The sequence below is a fragment of the Saccopteryx bilineata genome, chromosome 3, assembly GCF_036850765.1.
Source record: "Saccopteryx bilineata isolate mSacBil1 chromosome 3, mSacBil1_pri_phased_curated, whole genome shotgun sequence".
Classification (NCBI taxonomy): Eukaryota; Metazoa; Chordata; class Mammalia; order Chiroptera; family Emballonuridae; genus Saccopteryx; species Saccopteryx bilineata.
The window spans coordinates 265,557,361-265,580,362 of NC_089492.1; the positions used below are offsets into that span (position 1 = coordinate 265,557,361).

Below are 23,002 nucleotides of genomic sequence, written 5' to 3' on the forward strand. Positions count from 1 at the left end.
TTGCTGGCCAAAATTGGCCTGCCCACCTGAGACCTCTGATTTTAACACAGTACCTTCTATCACACGATGAAATTATGGACTTAGAATTAACAGTTATGGCCTGACCAGGCGGTGGCGCAGTGGATAGAGCGTCGGACTGGGATGCGGAGGTACCCAGGTTCGAGACTCCGAGGTCGCGCGCGGGCTCATCTGGCTTGAGCAAAGAGCTCGCCAGCTTGGACCCAAGGTCGCTGGCTCCAGCAGGGGGTTACTCGGTCTGCTGAAGGCCCACGGTCAAGGCACATGTGAGAAAGCAATCAATGAACAACTAAGAAGTCGCAATGCGCAACGAGAAACTGATGATTGATGCTTCTCATCTCTCTCTGTTCCTGTCTGTCCCTGTCTATCTCTGCCTCTGTAAAAAAAAAAAAAAAAAAAAAAAAAAAAAAAGAATTAACAGTTATGACAGTTGAGAACTGGCTCCCCAAATTTTAGTCGTGTATTCTTGCTTATTATACGTAGTCTGCCTAGCCACTTCTGGGCCTGTGAAGAGTACCCCAGTTCATTTCAGGTTTTTTCTTAATTCCTAAGTTTTTTTCCTGACTTCTTGTCTCCCCTTCTTTCAACTCCATCGAATGTCTTTTCACAAAATTTTTATTTACTCATATGAGAGAGAAAAATATCAATTTGTTGTTTCACTCATGCATTCATTGGTTGATGTATCCTGACCTGAGGGGGAACCCCCAATCTGCAACCTTGGTGTATCGAGATGATGCTCTAACAAACTGAGCAACTTGGCCAGGGCCCCAGTGTCCTTTATTTAAGGAAAAATGGAGTGGGGGACAACCTCTTTAAAATCTGAGCTCCATCCACATGCCCCACACCATTAGGTACTTTCCACATATTATCTTATTTAATGTCCTAACAGCCCTGCTATTATCTTCTTATAGTAGAGGAGACTGAGATTTACAAACATCAAGGACCTTACAATCTAGGTATGAGCCAAGAACTCCATGCCTCTTGAAGGCTGAATTCTTTCCACTACATCATACTGGCTCCCTTTACCTAAGAGCTATAATGATGACCACACAATAGAAAGTTTGAAGCAAAGCTTTTCCTTTTATTGCAGTTATTAGTGAAAGTTACACTTCAAACTGAAGCTAAGCGACATTAAAACCATTAATTTAAAAAAATCAAGGATTAAAAACAAATATAACATGGAACCTTTCCAATATGCAGAATGGCAGAAAAACAAGAGGAGTGGTTCTGTCACAGAACATTTCAGTGACAGTTTGGCTCAGAAAGAATGTTAATTTAACAAAATACTGTAAGTGACTGAACTGCTTAAAAAGCACCTTCCAGCTTCTCAGTCTCAAGCCTATGCTTTTTGTAGTGATTTTGGGGGGGAAGATAAGTTAACTGAAAGTAGAAAATTTATTACCAAACTTTAAATACCAAAAAAAAGTTCTTTTGTTAAAAACTCTATTTGCCTTCTGCTCATCATAATTACATATAATCTTTGAGGAATTAAAATGACAGTCAAATCCAAAGCCTGGCCCCCAAGCACACAGTAATAGGATTCAGCATTTGGTGTGTTAATTATACAGTGATTACATATATATCATAGACTTGCTCCCACTCCCATCATATTCCTCTTAATAAAATGTGCTAGTCAAGTTACTGTAAGTCAAGATCTTATCTGGTCCTAGTGCATATTACACACTCAAACTCATTCCATTGTTTTAACTTATGTTACTGAGCAACAGAACTTTAACAAAGGAAGACATAATCATTTTGAAATTCTGTAGTCCTTAAATTACTAGTCAATTGTTCTTACTTAGGGAAAGCCAACAAAAAATATAAGGCCAGGCCAGGTATAAGACAGGGGAGGGAGAACGAAGAAGGAGGCTGGAGAATCCCTTCATTCCACCACGCTGAAACTTGGTATCAGTAGAAATATTTGGCAAGAACAGTTTAGTGTGGAAAAGGACGATGGAAAAAGAAGTTACTCTGATTTTACGTAATAGTTCAGTTTCAAAACATACTGATATCAACCCTCAAAAATAGTTCACATCTGCAATACAAATAGGCACACACGGTCAAGATGAGTGAAAAGTAAAATTTACAAGGCTATTTGTCTATCTGCAGGACATCTGCAGTGGCCCCTCTCCCCATATGTCCTATGTTTACATTTTACTTTTCAGAAGAGCCCCTTTAAAAAGAGTGCTGTTTCCTCCTCCATTACTTAGGGCTTAAAAAAAAGCAGCAATTATCTAAAGTGGGAGCATTTCGCAATGCTTTAGGGGTGTGCCTTTGTGTGTAATATAAATGGTCTCTATAGTGAGTGGTCAGATTACACTGGAATGGTTATATTACAGTTTTAGTCCCCCAAACACTAAAGAAACATTTTTTCTATATAAACATATAATGCACAGTATTATAAACATAAACACACACACACACACACACACACACACACACACACACACACACACCACTGCTTCCCATAGCTGATGAATGCATCCATATACTAGTCCACAAGAATGATCTTTATTCACAAGATACAGTAATACTTTTATGGATCCATCTATAACTTAAAAGACATTAAAGCTACAAATTACAGCAAAAATTATTTAAAAGTATTCCTGATGTATCAATGTTCTTAGCTGTCTCACTCAGTAAGGTGGATTTTTATTTTCTAAGCATGAATCTCTCCAACTTTTTACTCCTAGTACTTGTTATTCTCATTATCCTATAAAACCAAGATTGATAACACCCATGTTAGTGATTAGTTGGACAAGCCCAAATGCCTGCAATGAGGGGAGGCCAACATCTATAGAAATAAAAAATAAATGTTGAATGTATCCATACCCTGTGTACCTAAAATGCATTTTTTCTTAAAACAAAACAAAAACCCCAAAAACTTGTTCCTTGTAACAAGGAACTTCTTACACAACCTGTGGTGATGTGCCCTTTTATATTTCCCAGAAAAAAGGACACCCTCCCCCTGAGGAAATGGGAAGCCTATCAAATGTAAGGTTCTGCCCTTGATCCATAAAGATCACTTAGTCAGACACCAACAGGCTGCCTGATATCACCTGCAGATGTTCAGATTGAATTAAAATGAAGAAAAAACCTTTCGCTGTATTCCAACTTTTACAGATACACAGTGATTGGAAAGCAAGGTTCAACTCTGCAAACTGAATGAAATAAACATTCTTTCTTAAAACTGAACCCCCTACTCCAAAACAAGGTACCAAAAACCTGCCAAGAAACAAATGGGTAGCTAAGTGGTTATATACCAGTCTCTGATACCAATATGTAGCAAAAATACCTAAAGGAAAAAGGCAAAATTAATTTGATTATCTAATGGTTTCACTACAATAATCTGTCTCAAAATACAATTGCAGCTGCCATAGCACCACTAAAAGGAGTCTGGTTTTTAAAGTTACACTTTTGCCAAGAATTATTAGAAAGAAAATTCAGCCTGTATGCTGAATATCTGGCAGGGGAGAAAACAGAACACTATACTATGGTAAGGCCTAAGTTTCTCTTATACTTGTTTGATAAAATGGTAATTAAAGATACTTTCATAGAGGCCAATTGTAAATGAACCCTTCATACAACATTATCTTAAAACTTCTGAATAGTGTTTTTTTTTTTTTTTTGATAATTCAAGCACTGTCACAAACATTCTATTTTTACAGTACCTTTATGAGGTAGGTGAGGGCAGGTATCATCACTACCATTAAGGAGAAACTAGGCACAGAGAGGTTAAGGAAATTGCCTATAGACACAGAGCAAATTAGTGGCAGAGCTCTGACTAAACTCCAAGTCTCTGGCTTGAGTTTTAAAGCCCTTTCTAAATCTCAAAGGCAAGACGTTCTCTAAAGTCTTCTTCCAGTTGTGATCTTTTAAAAGTTGCTGCAGTTTGAAGACACTTTAAAATTCCTTCTCCTTTACAGTTCAGGTTTGATTAGAAAATGAGTTTAAATTTTTTTAAATATGGAATTCTGCACACACTAAGAGGGATATTTGAGAGATATCTATTTAACTGAAGTCTAAGTCAATAGGTAAATTAAGAGGAAAGAATAGCCTTAGTGTCCAATATAAATTTTATATATTTAAGAAAACATATCAGAATAGTCACAAACCTTTTAAAATTTAAGTCAAAAGTTTGATTAATTAAAATCAGAAGCTATATTAATTTTCCTTAAGAATATATGGGTCTCTGTTGCAGAAGGTTGAAATATTACTTCCAAGAATAATTTTATCCCTTTGCTATAACATATTTCAGATATATATATTCTATTCACACTATCACCCTATAGCTAACAAAAAAATCCTATGACTAGAGATTATACTTACAGCATTAACACTTCAATCTTAGTTCTCATTTTACTAAGTTAGGGCTTCTTTCCCTCTATATTAATTAAAGTTACATTTTAATGATTCTCATACCTTTTTTTGTTTTGTCCCTCCCTTTTTATTTTTAACTGTGTGTGAGGGGAGCGGGGTGGTGGTTGTGGTGGATGAGAACTGTACGAATTCATAAATGGCATAAAACACTGGTTATCTTAAAATACAGGATGACCCTCAAGTGAGTAAAAGATGTTATGTCAAATGAAAAACTTAAGAACCCAATCATAAAAAAATGCTCAGTTTCTCAATCAAGCTGTAACTTGTAACATGTGATCCTCCTTCCCCAATTATTTAAAAGTCTTACTCATAGTAGAATCTAAATCCCTTTTCTTTCTTTTTTTTAAGAGGAGAAGGGGTTGTACCTTGGGGAATGAGAAAGCTACTGCAAAACTTTTAAAGAATTTTATAGGGACAGACAATGAAAGATTTCAGTTAATGCTTACTATTTTTGGCTTTTGAATTAGAAAAAAGCACATGCAAATTTGCACAGTCATCATCAGTACTCTGAGATTAATGACTTTTTATGAAACAAGGAGATATTTGCAATTAATTACCACTGGAGAGCCAAGTCTGTTGCTACCAAAAACAAAAGCTTCCTCTTGCTAGCTCCCTGAGACCAGACTGAATCCATTAACCTGGTTGGAATGTCAACGTTAGGCAAAATTCTTCATTATAGTCTACCAGTGTTTTTCCTAAATCTTTCAAGAAAAAATTTTGTTACAGGAAAGACTACCTTGTCTGGAAAGGCCCTAGTTGTTTTATTCTATGTAAAGGTAAAAGCTGGAGAAGCATGTTGATAGAAATGTTATGGCTCTATTTAAGAATAAATACCTCATTTAATTTCTTTATTATACCATAATTCAGAAGGAACTTCAAAGACTTCTGAAATTTCATCATAAGAATTGGTGCAGCTTCTGGGACAACGTGAAATAAACTTACAGGTTCCAGAGGCAATCTTCTTAGGTCTCTTCTGTAGGTCCAAATAACAACTTTTATAATGTGATTGTGAGAACTAAACTGTAAGGTTTCTATTCAAGGATCCTAGAAAAGGAACCTTTTCCTCATTTCCCCATACTCTCAAAATCTCACTAGTTCATTTCCTTACAAAGACCTCCTGTTTCCAGAGGTTCTTATAATAAAGACAGAGTTACATCTGCAACATCTTTGTATAGTCTTCCCTTCTTTGGTTCTGAAAATATTATTAAAGGGCCAAATAAGGGGTTTGTTTGTCCTAACTAAAGCCATGCAATAAATTAAGATGGAAAGATTCAGGCATTAAATAACAGAGTAATCTCCCTCTCTGGCACAGCCTCTTAAACTTAAAATTATAGATGTGCTTACAGTAAATTTTTGGAAATAATAAAATTTTAAAAAAGCAAAGTTCTAATGACTAATAAATACTCTTCTCTTTTCTACACATGTAAGACTGTTCATGACAGTTCCTTTTGGGGATGAACTATTAATGCACAAATATTTTTTTCTGAAAAGGTGGCCCATAAACACGGACAAGTCCCCAGTACTTCCCTGTGGTAGCTCAGTACAGATGCCAGATACCTAGATTTATGGAGCCAAACAGTTAAAAGAACAAAATAAGCTCTCTGTGTCTAGGTTCCTATGAACTTTCAGAAGGAAAAATAATAAATAAAGGACTGTTTCTACTCGAGGCTGCCTTAAAAATGTTGGTCTACAATTATATGTCTGTCAACATAGGACAATGCTGAAATATAATGAATAAAACTATTCAAGTTATAAGCACAGTAGACATCCTTAGGAGGGAGGCATATACTGGCAACAAAAATATATCTGACTGCTTGGAACATATTTAATTTTTATTTAGTAGCAACGACTTGCAATAATCAGAGTACCAATCATCAACTGTGGGGTGGGGTGAAGAAAGTAGTTCAGATTAGTGTACCAACAAGACCTTAACTGGCAAAAATGCAAAAAGAAACAATATGGCTAATATGTATATAAAATCTCATGCTGACTCATTTTAAATTGTAAAATTTTACATAATATAGAAATAACGTTTTCCCAATTATAATTATTTAGAACTTTCTCATTTATCCCCTCTCAGTGGAAGAATAAATTATAATACAGCAAAATGCTACATACTGAAGCTCCAATAATTTAGAATTTAAAACGCTGAGGATGAGGTAATGTTTACCTTCTAATCTCTTACAGAAAAAAAATGGTGACTTACCAAGCAAATTCAGAATGTAAAAATACAATGGAATTATTTTACCTGCTTAAGAGAATTTACTTTTTTTCATGCACCTTTATAGTTAGTTGCCAATATAAATAAACTTGATCTATTAACTACAGAAGTGGAGTGACCATATATGTTTGAAAATAATAGCCTAGGCCCTGGCCGGTTGGCTCAGGTACAGCATCAGCCTGGCGTGGAGTCCCGGGTTCGATTACTGGCCAGGGCACACAGGAGAAGCGCCCATCTGCTTTTCCACCCATGTCCCTCTCCTTCCTCTCTGTCTCTCTCTTCCTCTCCTGCAGCCGAGGCTCCATTGGAGCAAAGTTGGCCCGGGCGCTGAGGATGGCTCTGGATACGACAGAGCGACGCCCCAGAGGGGCAGAGCATCGCCCCCTGGTGGGCATGCCTGGTGGATCCCGGTTGGGTGCATGCAGGAGTCTGTCTGACTGCCTCCCCGTTTCCAGCTTTGGAAAAATGCAAAAATAAAAAATAAAAAAAATAATAATAGCCTGATTAGGAGGTGGTGCAGTGGATAGAGCGTTGGACTGGGATGCAGAGGACCCAGGTTCGAGACCCCGAGGTTGCCACCTTGAGCGCAGGCTCATCTGGTTTGAGCAAAGCTCACCAGCTTGAACTCAAGGTCACTGGCTCCAGCAAGGGGTTACTCGATCTGCTGAAGGCCCGCGGTCAATGCACATGTGAGAAAGCAATCAATGAACAACTAAGGTGTTGCAAAGTGCAACGAAAAACTAATGATTGATGCTTCTCATCTCTCTCTGTTCCTGTTTGTCCCTGTCTATCCCTCTCTCTGACTCACTGTCTCTGTAAAAAAATAAAATAAAATAAAAATAAATGAAAATAATAGTCTCTAAAAATGCTTTTAGGCTCTGGATGGGTAGCTCAGTTGGTTAGTCTCATCCCGACATGCTGAGGTTGTAGGTTCAATCCCTGGTTTGGGCACATAAAAGAAATCAACCAATGACATGAATAAGTGGAATAGCAAATCAATGTCTCTCTGTCTCTCTCCCTCTCTCTCTAAAAATCAATAAAAAAAATCTTAAAAACGCTTTTCACTGCCTGTCAATTCACATTCAGAAATCATTACTTTGTTAAATTTTTAATAAACTGAAATACTATATTAATTAGTCATTATCCCTAGCTCTGCCTAGCCATTTCAAGATTTTATTTATTGATTTTAGAGAAGAGAGACAGAAAGGGGCAAGTGGGAAAATGGGAAGTATCAACTCAGTTGCTTTTCATATATGCCTTGACTAGGGAAGCTTGGGGTTTCAAACCAGTGACCTCAGCATTCCAGGTCAACACTTTATCCACTGCACTACCACAGGTCAGGCTGCCTAGCCACTTAAACTCTGTTTTTTCATTGATACTTAGGGTTGAATCACCTTTAAAGTATGCCAGGGAAAAAATCAGGATAGCAAATCTTCCATATAATATAGTTATGGGGGGGGGAAATCCCATTTCAAAGTCCATTGTCAATGACTTCTGGATCATTTGCTATTTGTTTTCCAGGTCTATAAAAACAGTATCATAATCCTCATGCTGGATGATATAATCATTTAAGAAGTTTCAATGCAGGTGAAGTTAAAAAAAAGAAATGCAACACTAACTTATTTGACAAGTCCCTCCAAAACTGCATATCAGATAAAATAAATCCAATCTGTATTAGTTTGCTACATAAGGAAAAGAAATCTAATTTAGAGAAAAGCCCCACCTCCCTTCCATATTCAGAAATCTGTCTAAAGACTATCTTTAATGCCCATTATATAAACAATATTAAATATTTTAGGTTAGAAAACTGTGTTAATAGTTTATTGGTAAAAATCCAAATTCTAGACTTCATAGAATTAGTAGTTCGGTTGTTATATTAACATTCCATCTTAATCTCTGCTAATATTACAAAGAAAGAAGAAAAACTAAAAATATCTATGAAAATAAAATACCTTAAAACCAATATCTAAGCAAAATATAAAAGTTGCACACAAATTGCCAATAAATATAAACATCACAATAGAAAAATTAATATTAAAAAAATAAACTCATAATTGCTATTAAGACATTATAAAAATGAGAAAGTTTAATGTGCATGTATATTTGCAAACAGACATAGTACACTCAAAACAATATAATTTTACTATCATTATTACATAATGCAGCATACAAGGTTACTGAGGTGTGGTATTTTTTGTTTTTAGTTTACTCTTTTTTTTGAAGGAATGCTCACCAAATTCACAGGCAAGAACTGGTTAGGTGATCATTTACTGCTGTTGACTGTTTCCTAGGCTGGGGGAAAATTGCCTTCTGGTAGGTTACTAAATTTCTAATAAGTATGAATGGTCCTGTTATCACCCCTTCTTTTTGCTTATTTCTTCCAAAGCCAAATTTTGAATGTTCTATATATAATGAACCGATCAATCCCTTTTAGATGCACTGTCACTATTTTTCATAGTTCTCCCATGCTAGAAAAAAGAGAGAACTTAAAACATTTCTTGGCTCATAAAAAAAAAAAAAAAAAACTTCCTTAAATATAGACAAAATCATTTTACTTTTTCTCTTAAAAGGATTTCCATGATGACTTGGCTCTCCCTTTGTAAGCAGTCCTTTTTGATAAAAGTTATTTAGAAAAGATGGCCAGTAGATATTGACAAAAGGGCCAGTCTATGCTGGGGTGGGGTGGGGGAGAAAAGGTAGTCTATGTTATATAATTCCTTTCCCTTTGGGCACTTGCTACTTTATCCATACTTTTATTAAAAAGCAGAGCTGCTGTTTTATGTGCCTTATAGATTATCTTCAACACAGTGGAGAACTGAAAGCATTAAAAATTTTGTTTTTGAACTTACAAAATATATATATTTGGTGAGCATTTACCTAGATACTTTACTGAATAAAAGTTTTACTTCATTTCCTTGGACCAGATTCAGGACAACAAATAACATTATATGAAACTGTCATACTCTTAGAGTTCTAAAATAATTTCCTTTTTAGCCTCATGCTATTTGAAAAATAAAAATCTATATAGCACCATCTTCTGAAAAGGCACTTTCTAAGAACCGCCTTGCTTAAATTAAAAAAAGAAAAAAAAAGATGACAAAATATAATTCAGGGTATACCCCAAAGAATATCTTTGCTTTACTGAGAACCTAGCTACAACATTAGATTTTGGTAACCTCAGACATTGATTTCAAAAAGGAAGAGAGACCAATGGCTAGATCCATGATTGGACAGGATCTTAATTTTGCCATACTGTTTGTTACCTGATACTTCAACAGGTTTCTCATTGGTAAATCAATCATCCACATTAAATTTATTATCTATCTTTAATTCAAATCAGAACCTTTAACGGCCATATTTTAAGATCAAAAGATTTTTGAGGCTTAATTAATAATGTAAAAATATGGAGTACTATATTTACTGAGTAGAGGAAAATAAAATTCAGCTAGTAGTAGATAATATTAGTAAAAACCTTGACCATTATACCTCAGTTAAAAGAAATTATTTGACCAACATTGGAAATTATAAACTGAAATGTACCGTTTTTAAAAGTAGAAAAAAGTTTTAAGTATTTTCCCTTTGTGACTATATATAATAATGTGTATATAAAATACACAGAGAGAGAGAAAGGAAGAGGGAAGAACAGCAGAAGGAAGAGAGATTTTATTCCTCCTGGGAGTCAGTTTAGGTACTAATCATAGTATCACGTCTAACATTGCCACTGATCAAGAATGGTCTTAGTATATGCAGGAATTTTTCAAAAAGCAAGGGTTTTTTTGGAGAAAATTCTCACTTTCACATTTTTGTAGAACTGACTTTACCCATTTTTCTTGGCTTATTTATTGACTCCTAGAGAATCACAAAAGTGCTTTATGATCAAATGGGAGGGAAATGGGAAAATAAAGACAGACTCTAGAGTAAGGGTTATACTGCCACTCAGGAAGACCTCAGTTGATATAAAGTCTCCCAACTGTTATGATTGTAGCTTTAAAACATCCATGAACTCTCAGAAAGATAGATAAGGATTAAAACTGCATAGGGATAAAAAAAGCCAAAATAAAGATGCCAGGCCAATGAAGCTTGACTGGTAACTCATAAAAGGTAATTTAAGTAGCAAGTTACTCTTTGGGCAATCTGTTTTAAAAGTATTCCATAGAACATCTAAGATGATGAGTTAAGCAAGTAATTAACTCAGATTTTATAAGATTGAATAAAAATTATGCAGAGCTGTCAGTTAAGCTTCTTGGCAAAACATTACTATCAAGTTTGAAATAGACTACACAATATTGTAGCCAAATCCAACTTGCTGGCTTTACTGATTTCATAAACATCAGCACCCTTGGTAAATTCATGCTAGCCTCTGAAAATACCCACCAAATTCTTTGAACTGTCACTAATTCCTGGCCTACATCCATCATGCCTCAGATCTACTACTGGCACTGTGTTACTCACCTTTTCTTCAAACACCGAGATCCTCTGCCGGCCACTTCCACTGAATGGCCATTCAGCTTTTATTTCCCTAGATACACATCAGGCCTGTCATGGCTAAGCCTGGCATGAGGGGTATCCTATGAAAACCCATTTTAGTATACATTAGGCAGTGGTGGATCATCAGAGAGCCTAGTCTGGAAAACTAGTATAGGACTTTAGAAGGCTAGAAGTCCCTATGCTAGCAAGTAGAGATGAATCTTTATCATGTGCCTTCTAAAACACTCAGTACATTCCTACTAGAATCCCTGCTAGGCCCTCTTCTCGGAAGAGAAATAAATTAATAGGTTACAAACATGAAGATTTTCATAGAATAATATTTTTTTTTCTGAGAAACTTGTTAAAATGTAAAATATTAAGAAAAAAAATAAAGGGCATCTTTACTTCTGTGAAAATATGCCAAAACCAGTGCTGAGGAGGTTGAGGTACCCTTTTCCAAAACTGCTAAAGTAAATATCCATATTTCTAAGACAAAGAATATTAAATTGAAATTAAAATGGCAGCACCCTTGGTAACCTTGATATTTCATGTTCTTAATCTTAATTAGAAAAAAAAGGGGGTTCTAATACTAGTCTTGAATCCTTCTCATCTCCTTATTGTTTAGTGCAGTAACTGTCAAGACTCTACTTAAAATAAATATAGCAGCTACAGTATTATAAATGTATGGTCCTCAATGCCAGTAACTTGATATTGTAATATTGTAACATGTATCAGCACTTTACACAGATCCATTTGTTATCCAGAATATACATTAAACTCCCAACTTTTCTTCACATGAAAATTAATTATACCAGTTGCTGGAACTGACATTTTAAAGTCACTCTTATACATCACAGAAAACAGCAGACCAAAATTTAGTATTCATTATATAGTTAACAAAGATCAGGAATTCTACACTGGAAGTGTGATAATAATTAAAATTCAAAAAGTATTTGTCTCTTAGTCTTTTATCTTAAAATTCTAAATACAAGTTTTCTTGTAATTAAGTTTGACATACTAATTTGTTAGTAAGCAAAATAGAAATATACTATATATACTCTTTCAAGTTAACCAACCTTAAACTAGTAATGTTGAAACTGTAAGAAACCCTAAAAAGGAACTCACTTCAAAGGAAAAGCTTTATATTAAAAAAAAGTTTTTTCCTTTGTCAAAGTCCTTCCAAATAGATTTAAATTATGGGCATCATCTAGCTTATTTGAAATTAAGTAACTGAAAATTAGGTAAAGCAGTAAATAGGGAAAGGGTATCTACAGTTCTTTCCTGGGCTCGAAAGTTTACACCATGAATCTGTGTAACTTTCACAGATAAAGGAAGATGTTTTACTCATACTGAGCAAGCACACAGCAACCAAATTTTCATCATCTAGAATACATTGTTTCCTTCTCTTGCCCATGTTCTTGACTACTATATTCAGTGAAATTTCAGTGTAAAAAATCAACAGCATGCTCTCTATAGGAATTTTTAAAAGGAGTAGGGGGAGGATTGGGAGAAAAAATATTTATATATACTATATAAATATTACCTCATGTAAAGAGATTTGAAATAATGTAAATTGCATTTCAGACACTTCAATGTAATAAACATACAAAATACAGTACTTTCTTAGTTTTCTGGCAGAGGGACAAAAGATTTCATACCTGTTGGAGGACATGGGCTCAGATTTTAGGCTCAAAATACAGTAAATTGGCAATGAATGGATTACAGGTAAGAGAGAAACTACTGAACTATTCATTTTCATGAACAGATGGAATTTTGAAAGATTAACAACAATGCCCACTGGAGACAATCTGTAATATTTATACTCTGAACCAGTGCAAAAAAAAAAAAAAAAAAATTAAAATGCAATTTTCATGAATTACAAAGTGCAAAGCTCCCCTGAATCCAATGTTACTGGTGAACTTGGTTTTGACAGCTCTGTATATACTTTTTAATATCTTAAAGTGAAATCAATAAAATGAAAGTTTTTTAAAACTTTTCCCCACATTTAATTCAGTGATTTAACTCATTTAAAATAATTAAAGTCTTAACTTCCATTATAAGTGTAACCCTAATTTTAAAAGGAAAGTTACACTGGTGATAAATTAGCAAAAAATATTTTTAAAATATCACATTTCCGTGATTCATTTTAGTAAATGAAAACGGGCATCTAATCAATATAATTCTTTAATAAATATGATTAATTTTCAAAGAATTTAAATATCTTCTAAATCTTAATCTATTCATGATCATTTCTTAAAGTTCAATTTTATTTTTAATATTCAAGGTCAGAGTTATTTAGGATATTAATTTCCTTCATTTTCATTATGACTTTTAAAGATATGCTTTCAACTCGAAAATTACAAAACTTTCCTTCTGAAATTAAGGCTACCTTACTTTGCTCTTTTAAAATCATGGAGGTGCCTGTTTTTTCCCCACTAACCATGGTAAAGATGTCAAACAGACACAGCTTTCCTTTACAATCACTTACTGTACTAAAAGATATCATAAACAACTTGTCAGTTCTGAAAACAAATATGATTATATTTCTATAAACAATGTTGCCAATACAGTTCTATGACTATGTAAAGCACTACTCTAATAAATATAAAAGCAAAGGAAGCTATATACGTCAAAATACATACATATATGTTTATATATACACATAAATATATATAAAATATATATATGAAAATCACATTAAGGTGTGAGAGGCAGCAAGTAAACTAGCAAAAGAAAAATAATTTTTTTAAAAACCTCAACAACCTCTTCTTTCTCTCCATCCAATTTCAGAGGCCTCAACCCTACAGTGTTTCAATCATTGAAAACATTTACCCATTATAAAACCTTTAAGGGATTTCCACATATAACCCATAGAAACAGAAGGCTTTAGAATACGTATCACTCATAGAGTTATAACTTCTGACAAGCTTTCATGTTTATAGCAGCTTTAACAGACTTACTGAAGAAAAAAAGTTTAGGTTGCTACTGCTTATGTATACATTGCACAAATGACAAGTGTAAGTTTAGAGCAGGAGGGGCAAACAGACTCACAAAAACATACACACACACACACACACACATAATTTTGCTTCTGAAGAGAGCAATATTAAGAGTTGAGGACTCAGAATTGTGTGTGAGACAAGAGACAGGAGTTGGGTGTGCAATAAAAATAAAAGTTTAGTTTGCCATGCTTCATGTTCAAATGAACCAGTTACATGAACATTTGAATGTCATTGGTAGCATTAAGGGAAAAAAATGTAGGTGATGAGGCAAGGGAGGTAGAGCGAGAAATAACAGTGGTGGTGAGAGGGTAATAAAAGGGAAAGCAATTTCCCAATGGAATGAACTATAAAATATGTACAAAGAAAAAATATACAAACAACATATATATCTATTATCAATATAAATCTAGATATATATGCACATGAAGTATACATATATACTTAAAGTATACATATATACTTTTTATATGAGTATACGAATACACATTAGTTTTTTTGCACATAATTGTGAACAATCACTGATTATTCATGTACGTGTGTTTTTTTAACACCATCAGTTATCTTTTCTTTACCTTTTTTTTTTGCAAAGATAGTTGTGCTGCCAAGCAACTTGAGGTAAAGGCATTAAAAGGGTTAGACTACAAGAAAGTGAAAACAAAATAATGGCGATACTTCCTACAGGAGACCGCACAAAAAAGCAGTTGGCTGGTTTCATATTGCATAATGGTGCTGTGTTCCTTGATGAAGTAAACAATCTTCCTTGCATCAACATAAAAATCAGACCCTGGTCCCCACAGTGTTGGTTTCTGTATGGCTGGAGGCATCTTCAGTCAACTGACTCCACTCGAAACATACGCTGTACGTTGTTTCATCTTTCAGTTCTTCCTCTCAGAGAATATTTTCAGACTTTTTAAGCAAAGTACATTGTGCGTAAGGTATCCTGGTGAATCTGTACAGCCTTGGCAAGAGCTTGTGGGTCTCGCCCATTGCTCTGTCCTGAAACATGACTTCCTTCAGCACTGTAAGAGAATTGGCAATGAACACACAAACAAACCCTATTCTGATAGAATAATTCTGTAAAATATTTGTTGTAGAAAATTTCAAAAATATTTTTAAACACAGGCTGGTATAATGATCTCTTACATGTCAATCACCCAGCTCCAATAATGAACTCAAGGCCAATTTTACTTCTCTCACCTGCCCCAAATTATTTAGAAGCAAATCCAAGACATCCTATAATTTGTTGTTATATATCAATTTTATTATCAATAACACTTTCCTTGAGTTAATTTGGTAAAGCAAGTAAATCACTGTATCATCCTGAGACTCATAAGCCCAGACTGCACGTTTTAATGGGAACTCTCAGCTCAGTCAGTTCTGACTGTCACTGCTTTTCATAGCTCATGGAACTTAAATTCTAAATGGCAGTTCTTTATGGCAAACAGAGAGTCACACACTGACATGAAAACAAAGAAATTTCCCAAGAAAATCCTAACATGTAGGCCATAGGTGAATTTGGGTAAATATCTGAATTTGTTATGCTTTTATATTACCTGTCATGTTCTTTGTCTACGAGATGATATCTGGCTCTGAATGCCACCAGGTGAGCATAATACGCTGGTGCAGGTATAGAAACTGATCGTGTACAGCGCACGTAAGTGTGGCAGAGCTGGTAAGTCAGCAGCTGAAGTTCATCTGCAGTAAAGCAGTTATCATCCCATAAAACATGATAGTGTGAAGGACGGCTGGTACCCTATAGAAAAGGCAATGGCATATTCTATTGATTTCTAAACTTCTAAATAAATATCCGGCACAGGCTAAGTTATATAAAAAGCCACCTTTTTTCATTAGTAAAACATATTCTAATTTAATCGATTAAAAAACATTTGGTTGTTTCTGGGTATACATTCAAAAGAAGTGACCCTGAGGCCACAGGAACCAAGGAGAAAAGGCCGGACCAGCTGGGAGCAGTCAGGGGCCCCAGGAGAGTAGACCCAGTGTTCTGGAGAACCTTCCCCCACCTCTGCCCTCAGGTGCATATCTCCTGGTAATACCTGCACTGTAGTGACCAGAAGATACAGGAGTCATTGGAGGGGTATTGTGATCCTGCGCATCCAAAATGTGGGGGTACCCACTGGGACCTCCTCCTGCATACCTCACTCCCTTCCCAGCCTCTTGCCTCCAGGCCAGGATGTCTTCATGGACCTGAGGGCCCCTACACATGATAAGCAGCCCTAAGTCAAAACCACCTTGAAGTCATCTCTCCTTCTAACTCCCCAAGATCGGCTTGGTGGCCCCATGGCTGAACCTCCGTGCCAGAGCAGAGCTCTGCGGGACCAGGCACAGCAAGGGTAGGGTCCCCCAACCCATGAGCCACAGACCTGCGAAGGCTGCAGCATTGTTACCCAGCTCTGATCCTTGACTCCCCCCAATGCCTTAGCCTCTATCTTCTACCAGTTTCCTGGTGTATGTGGTTGCTGCAGTGATGAATAAAATACAGATTATTTTAAAGCTCTATTGACTACATGGTAGCTCTCTGTTATTATGGATACTAAAAATAACAGAACAAAAAACAAGTGAAAGCAGGAACCAGAACAAATATTTGCACACCTATGTTCAAAGCAGCATTATTCACAATAAGCCAAATGGTGGAAGCAACCTAAGTGTCCATTGATAGATGAATGGATGAACAATATGTGGTATATACAATGAAATATTACTCAGCTCCCCAAAAGAAGAAAAGTCTGACACATACTACAATATGGATGAACCTTGATGATGACATTGTGCTAAATGAAATAAACCAGTTACATAAAGACAAATGTTACATGATTCACTGATATAAGGTACCTGGAATAGTCAGATTCATAAAGCTAGAGAGTGGAATGGTGGGGCTGGGGAAAGGGGGGGAGTAGGAAGTCAGTGTTTAATGAAGACACAGTGTCAAGGGAAGAGGAAAAAAATTCTTAAGACAGATGGTGGTATGGCTGCATAAAAATGTAAATGTACTTAATGTGATGGAATTGTACACTTAAAAGTGGTTAAAATGCTAAGTTGTATGCTATGTATATTTTACTATAATAAAAACACCAGAATATTTATTTGAGCTCTTATTTATTAGTTACTGTTAGGTACTATGCACTGAGAAAAAGTCAAAGATTTCTTTTCTTTGGAAAACATAATTTGTGGAGGACGAGAGGAGACAGCGCATCTACAATTATAAAACAACTAATAAATGGCTTTAATATCACTGGCACTTCGTCCTATTCCTATGAGAATATAAAGGGAAGCAATTGTATAAGTAAGCCATGCTTCTTCGCCAACTGGGGAATGAAAGAGATATGGCCTTTTTTGGGGAGGTCAGGGTGAGGAGACACCAGAGAGAATGAACCAACTTAACAAAAGCACAGGGGGTGTAACATTTCATGGTGTATTTGGGGAATGGCTAATAGACCAGTATGAACAGAATATGATACACGAGGGGAAAAGGATTAAGTTAAAAAGAAAATTTGGAATCAGACTGAATGACATGCTTAGGAATCTGGATGTTTCCCTATAGGTGGCAGGGAAAGTGGCGCAGCATTTTTTTATAGGTGAGTATTTTAGGTGTGAAGATTGGGGTTTTATAAAAGTAACACCAACAATAATGTGGAGGATGATCAGAAATAGGAAGAGACTGAAGGCAAAGGGAGCAGTTAGGAAGATGTTGCATTAATTCTGGTGTGAGGTGATGGAGGTATGAAATAAGGAAATGGCAGTGGCAAAGGAATAAATGAAGATTAGTTCGTACTTTAACAGACATTTGCTTGTCAGACACTGTGGAAGATTTTGGGGATAAAATTCATTATCAAATTTATCTCCCCCAAATTATATGTTTATAAAATTGCCTATGTATTGTACATTCACACACATTCAATATTTACGAAGCACACACTATGCCGTGTACTGTATACCAGGCACACAGCAATGAATAAGGCACACATTCCAGAGATGAGACAGGTGATACATAAATAAAGCCATCAGGCTCTGGCCGTTTGGCTCAGTGGTAGAGTGTCGGCCTGGCGAGCAGAAGTCCCGGGTTGGATTCCCGGCCAGGGCACATGGGAGAAGCACCCATCTGCTTCTCCACCCCTCCCCCTCTCCTTCCTCTCTGTCTCTCTCTTCCCCTCCTGCAGCCGAGGCTCCATTGGAGCAAAGATGGCCCAGGCGCTGGGGATGGCTCCTTGGTCTCTGCCCCAGGCGCTAGAGTGGCTCTGGTTGCAACAGAGCGACGCCCCGGGGGGGGGGGGGGCAGAGCATCGCCCCCTGGTGGGCAGAGCGTGGCCCCCTGGTGGGCGTGCCGGGTGGATCCCGGTCGGGTGCATGCAGGAGTCTGTCTGACTGTCTCTCCCCATTTCCAGCTTCAGAAAAAAATACAAAAAAAAAAAAAAAATTAAATTAAACCATCAGAAACTGGGCTTTAAAAAGAATTCAAGTCTGTGGTTAAATACATTAAGAAATATTCCTGTCTTGAAGATTCATTTGCATTATCAAAGTGGTATCCCAGTTTTATTATTTTTTTTTTTTTCATTTTTCTGAAGCTGGAAACGGGGAGAGACAGTCAGACAGACTCCTGCATGCGCTCGACCGGGATCCACCCGGCACGCCCACCAGGGGCGACGCTCTGCCCACCAGGGGGCGATGCTCTGCCCATCCTGGGCGTCGCCATGTTGCGACCAGAGCCACTCTAGCGCCTGAGGTAGAGGCCACAGAGCCATCTCCAGCGCCCGGGCCATCTTTGCTCCAATGGAGCCTTGGCTGCGGGAGGGGAAGAGAGAGACAGAGAGGAAAGCGCGGCGGAGGGGTGGAGAAGCAAATGGGCGCTTCTCCTGTGTGCCCTGGCCGGGAATCGAACCCGGGTCCTCCGCACGCTAGGGGTATCCCAAAGTTTTAAAGGAAAAAAACTCTCTTGTTTAACCAGCATTTCCAAAATTTATTCAAACGGATAATTTTTCCAAAATTTATTCGAACAGATAATTTTTTTCGCTCCTCTGTGGTACTTATTAGTAAATCATCGCAGCAGTGTTCCTTCGGATACACAGAGGGGAAGCACTAGGTTTAAATATGTACTCCAATAATACAGGTTTTACCTCTAGAAGGTCTTTTTAAACTTGTTTTTAACCACCCTCCCATGACAATGTACAGCACTGATTGTAAAGAAAGGCAGCTCTAAGAACACAGATAAATGAGTAGGACAATAATGTTACAGCTGTGAGAGTGAAACTGGGGTTACTGTGAAATGTACACAAATAGAGCTTTAACACCGAGCTGTACAGTAAGCTGTACATCTTCCCAAAATTTTAATTTTAATCAACAGCAAGCAGCCTAAAAGTTCTGGGCTACATTCTCTCAGACATCCTAGGAATAGAGATTCAGTCTCTGCTGCTGGGGAAGTTTAAGCACTGAATTAAATAGAAGTAGGTTCCTCTTAAAGGGGAAGAAATTATTTACTGAAAGTTTCATCTGATTTTATGTGGAAACAATTTGTAGTGTAGAGAACAGTATTTCTTTCTCCTTTTTCTGAGATTAAAAAACCCCCAACATATTAATAGAAGTCACTGAATTAAAACATTTCACCCAAAGTGTAGGCTTACCTGTATTCCAGCATGGCTACAGAGGTAAAAATCAAACTCATATGGGTGTGTAATGTCTGTATCAACTGTTGTTCCAGCTGGGATATTGCCACTTCTTCCAACCTGGATTTGTTTGGTCAAAATTTAAACAAACAAGACAAATGTAAAAAATGTGTCTGAAAGCACTTTTAAAAATATATATATTAAAAAAATATATATATATATGCAGATTCCACAATTCACTACTTTCAGCATGAAATATTACTTAAGTGGGCATTAAGAGCAGATCGTGTTCTAGTCCTGGCTCCTATTCTTATATGATGCTGAAAGTGAGAGATGATAAACAACAGTTATTAGTCTCTACTATATGCTTAGCTTGTAGTTGATCCCAGGTTGGGTGGAAGACTTAAAATTTTTTTTTCAAGTTACTTTAAGTACTCTACTTTATGACACTTGTGCATAGCAGGTACTCTTGAATGTATAATTTAGGAAAATCAGCATTTTCCTTGGAGAATACTATATTATATATATGCTGACAATAACAACAATAGTCACCATCTGTTGATCAATTTTCTTTTTAAGTGAGAGGAGGGGAGATAGTGAGACCGACTCCCACGGTTCCCTGACCGAGATCCACTTGGCAACACCTGTGTGGGGCCAATGCTCAAATCAACTGAGCTATTCTTAGCACTTGAGGCTGTTGGGTTCTGACCAATGGAATCTTCATCCTCAGCTGACGCTTGAACCTATCGAGCCACTGGCTGCAGGAGGGGGAGAGGGAGAGAAGAAGATGGTCACTTCTCCTGTGCAGCCTGACTGAGAATCGAACCCGGGATGTCCATACACTGGGCCGACACTACTGAGCCAACTGGCCAGGGCCTGTTGACCACTTATATATATCAGTTACTGTACATACATTATTTCTAATCCTGATAATTCTGCAAGTCAGGCATTATTCCCATTTGTTTGGGAAAAATAATGCTCAGCAATATAAAATAATTTGCCCACTAGCATACAATAAAGGGCAGAACTGGCAGTCAAACCCAGAAATGATTGTAAAGGTCCTGTTTCTTTTATTTTATATTAGCAGTTTGGACATCTTGTAAGGAAACAGACATCATTATTTTCTGTGAGTACATATGTAAGTGGAATTGTTCAAAATAATGAAAGGCTCCCAAATAAAACACTTTAAGAAACATAAATACTCACCTCTACCTCCTTATCCCTAATACATTTAAAATTATTAACTAACATGATTTCTGCCATGTGAGAGACTGCTGTCAGGTAATGGCCTGAATTACAGGTGTGTGGGCCAATCAGCTAGCTTTCATCAAGCACAAAGAATACAGTGCATTACCCACTAAATTATGCTGATTCAATACATAAATCTAATTGATACATATAAAAAGTTTTACTCTATTCAGAGAGGTAGCAGAATGCCTTGGTTCTACCAGTTTTCAGGTGTGCGATCTAAGGCATGGTATTTTACTTCGTGGTGCCTGTTTCTCCATTTATAATGACCTCTAATTTATTATTACCAGTAGTACTTAGAACAAAGCTGAAAGAGAATCAAACAAATGGAGGACTGGCCCTGGTCAGTTGGCTCAGTGGTAGAGCGTCAGCCTGGCATGTGGACGGCCAGGGCACACAGGAGAGGCACCCATCTGCTTCTCCACCCTTCCCCCCTCTCCTTCCTCTCTGTCTCTCTCTTCCCCTCCTGCAGTCAAAGCTCCATGGGAGCAAAGTTGGCCTGGGCGCTGAGGATGGCTCCGTGGCCTCTGGCACTAGAATGGCTCTGGTTGCAGCAGAGCAATGCCCCAGAGGGGCCCCCTGATGGGCATGCTGGGTGGATCCCGGGTAGGGCGCATGCGGGGAGTCTGTCTGCTGCCCCTCCCCTGCTTTTCACTTAGGAAAAATACAAAAAAAAAAAAAAAAAAAAAGGACTTGGCATGACTACACATCAGATGCTAGTAATCACTAAATCGAACTTAAGTTTTCCTAATCCTACTTTTGAAGAAACTTTTGATTTTCTAGGTATAGAAATATACCTAGCAATTTGAGGCAAGGCCTTTAACAACCTGCCATAATAAAATGGTTACTACTGCTATTACAGAGGTGGTATCCCACAGTGATTAAGAGTACTCTGTAGTGAGATTGCAGATTTGATTCATAGCTCTACCAATTACCAGCTTTGTAACAAAGGGAGGTTATTTAACTGCCATGTGACACAGTTTCTGCCTGTGGAAAATGGGGACAATAAAATTAAGTACTTCATAGTGTTGTTTATAAAGAGCAAATGAGTTCAGTTTATAAAAAATACCTCAAACAATTCTGACTGTTATTATTTCTTTCTCTATTATTACCACCACATGATACTAGCTAACCTTCACTGAGTACTTAGTATGTGCCAAGCACTGTTCTAAGTGCATTATATATTTTATTCAATTCTCTCAATACCCCAAATAGGCCCAAAGATCAAAGACAGTAACCAAAGACCAAATACACACCAAGGAAAAGACAAATTCCTCTGTCTCTCAGTCTTTTCCATTGAACCATTTTCCCAAAGGGACACAGACATTTGCAATCCTCAGATTTCTCTGCTCCAAGATTAGTAGGATGGGGGCAGAGCACTGGAAATGATAGTAAGACTGCTACTTGTTTATGTTGTACACCAGTGGTAGTCAACCTGGTCCCTACCGCCCACTAGTGGGCGTTCCAGCTCTCATTGTGGGCGGTAGCGGAGCAACCAAAGTATAAATAAAAAGATAGATTTAACTATAGTAAGTTATTTTATAAAGATTTATTCTACCAAACTTAGTGAAAATCTTACATAAAATAATTGGTCAGTAATTATTATTATATGCTTTAACTTGCTGTAACTCTGCTTTATAAATTTTATAAAGTAAAGTTATTTCCCTACATTATAAATCACCATTACTGTGGAACCAGTGGGTGGTTGGAAAATTTCACTACTAACAGAGACACAAAAGTGGGCAGTAGGTATAAAAGGTTGACTACCCCTGTTGTACATGGACAAGAAGACATATTCCCCCCTTAGGTATTTATACCTCGTTCACCTTCTTAATTTTAAAAATACATATTCATATTATAAAATCTAGAAAATAACTGTGAATTTTTAAGGAAGCATTGTTTAAAAGTTAGTTTGTAAGAATTTTCACTAATCACTCTAGAAAGTCTCTAGCTTTTAAAAAAGCTAATTTTTACAAGATAGTTAAAAAAGAGAATATACCTTTTTTCTCTTAAATATTTAAGAAAAATATGAATAGAAAGAAAAATTAAAA

At 36.8% G+C, this 23,002-nt stretch overlaps 1 protein-coding gene across 1 annotated transcript in view; it reads right to left on the minus strand.

Annotated features, from left to right (window-relative positions):
- Nucleotides 1–14,636: 14,636 nt before the first annotated feature.
- The window catches only part of AGO3 (argonaute RISC catalytic component 3), a 136,032-nt gene continuing 127,666 nt past the window's right edge, over nucleotides 14,637–23,002 (minus strand). The window contains exons 17-19 of the mRNA XM_066269661.1: nucleotides 19,722–19,823; nucleotides 15,642–15,841; nucleotides 14,637–15,107 (exon numbers count right to left, since the gene is read on the minus strand). Coding sequence (XP_066125758.1) covers nucleotides 14,999–15,107; nucleotides 15,642–15,841; nucleotides 19,722–19,823 — 411 coding nt within the window. The 3' untranslated portion in view covers nucleotides 14,637–14,998. The remainder of the gene's footprint in view (nucleotides 15,108–15,641; nucleotides 15,842–19,721; nucleotides 19,824–23,002) is intronic.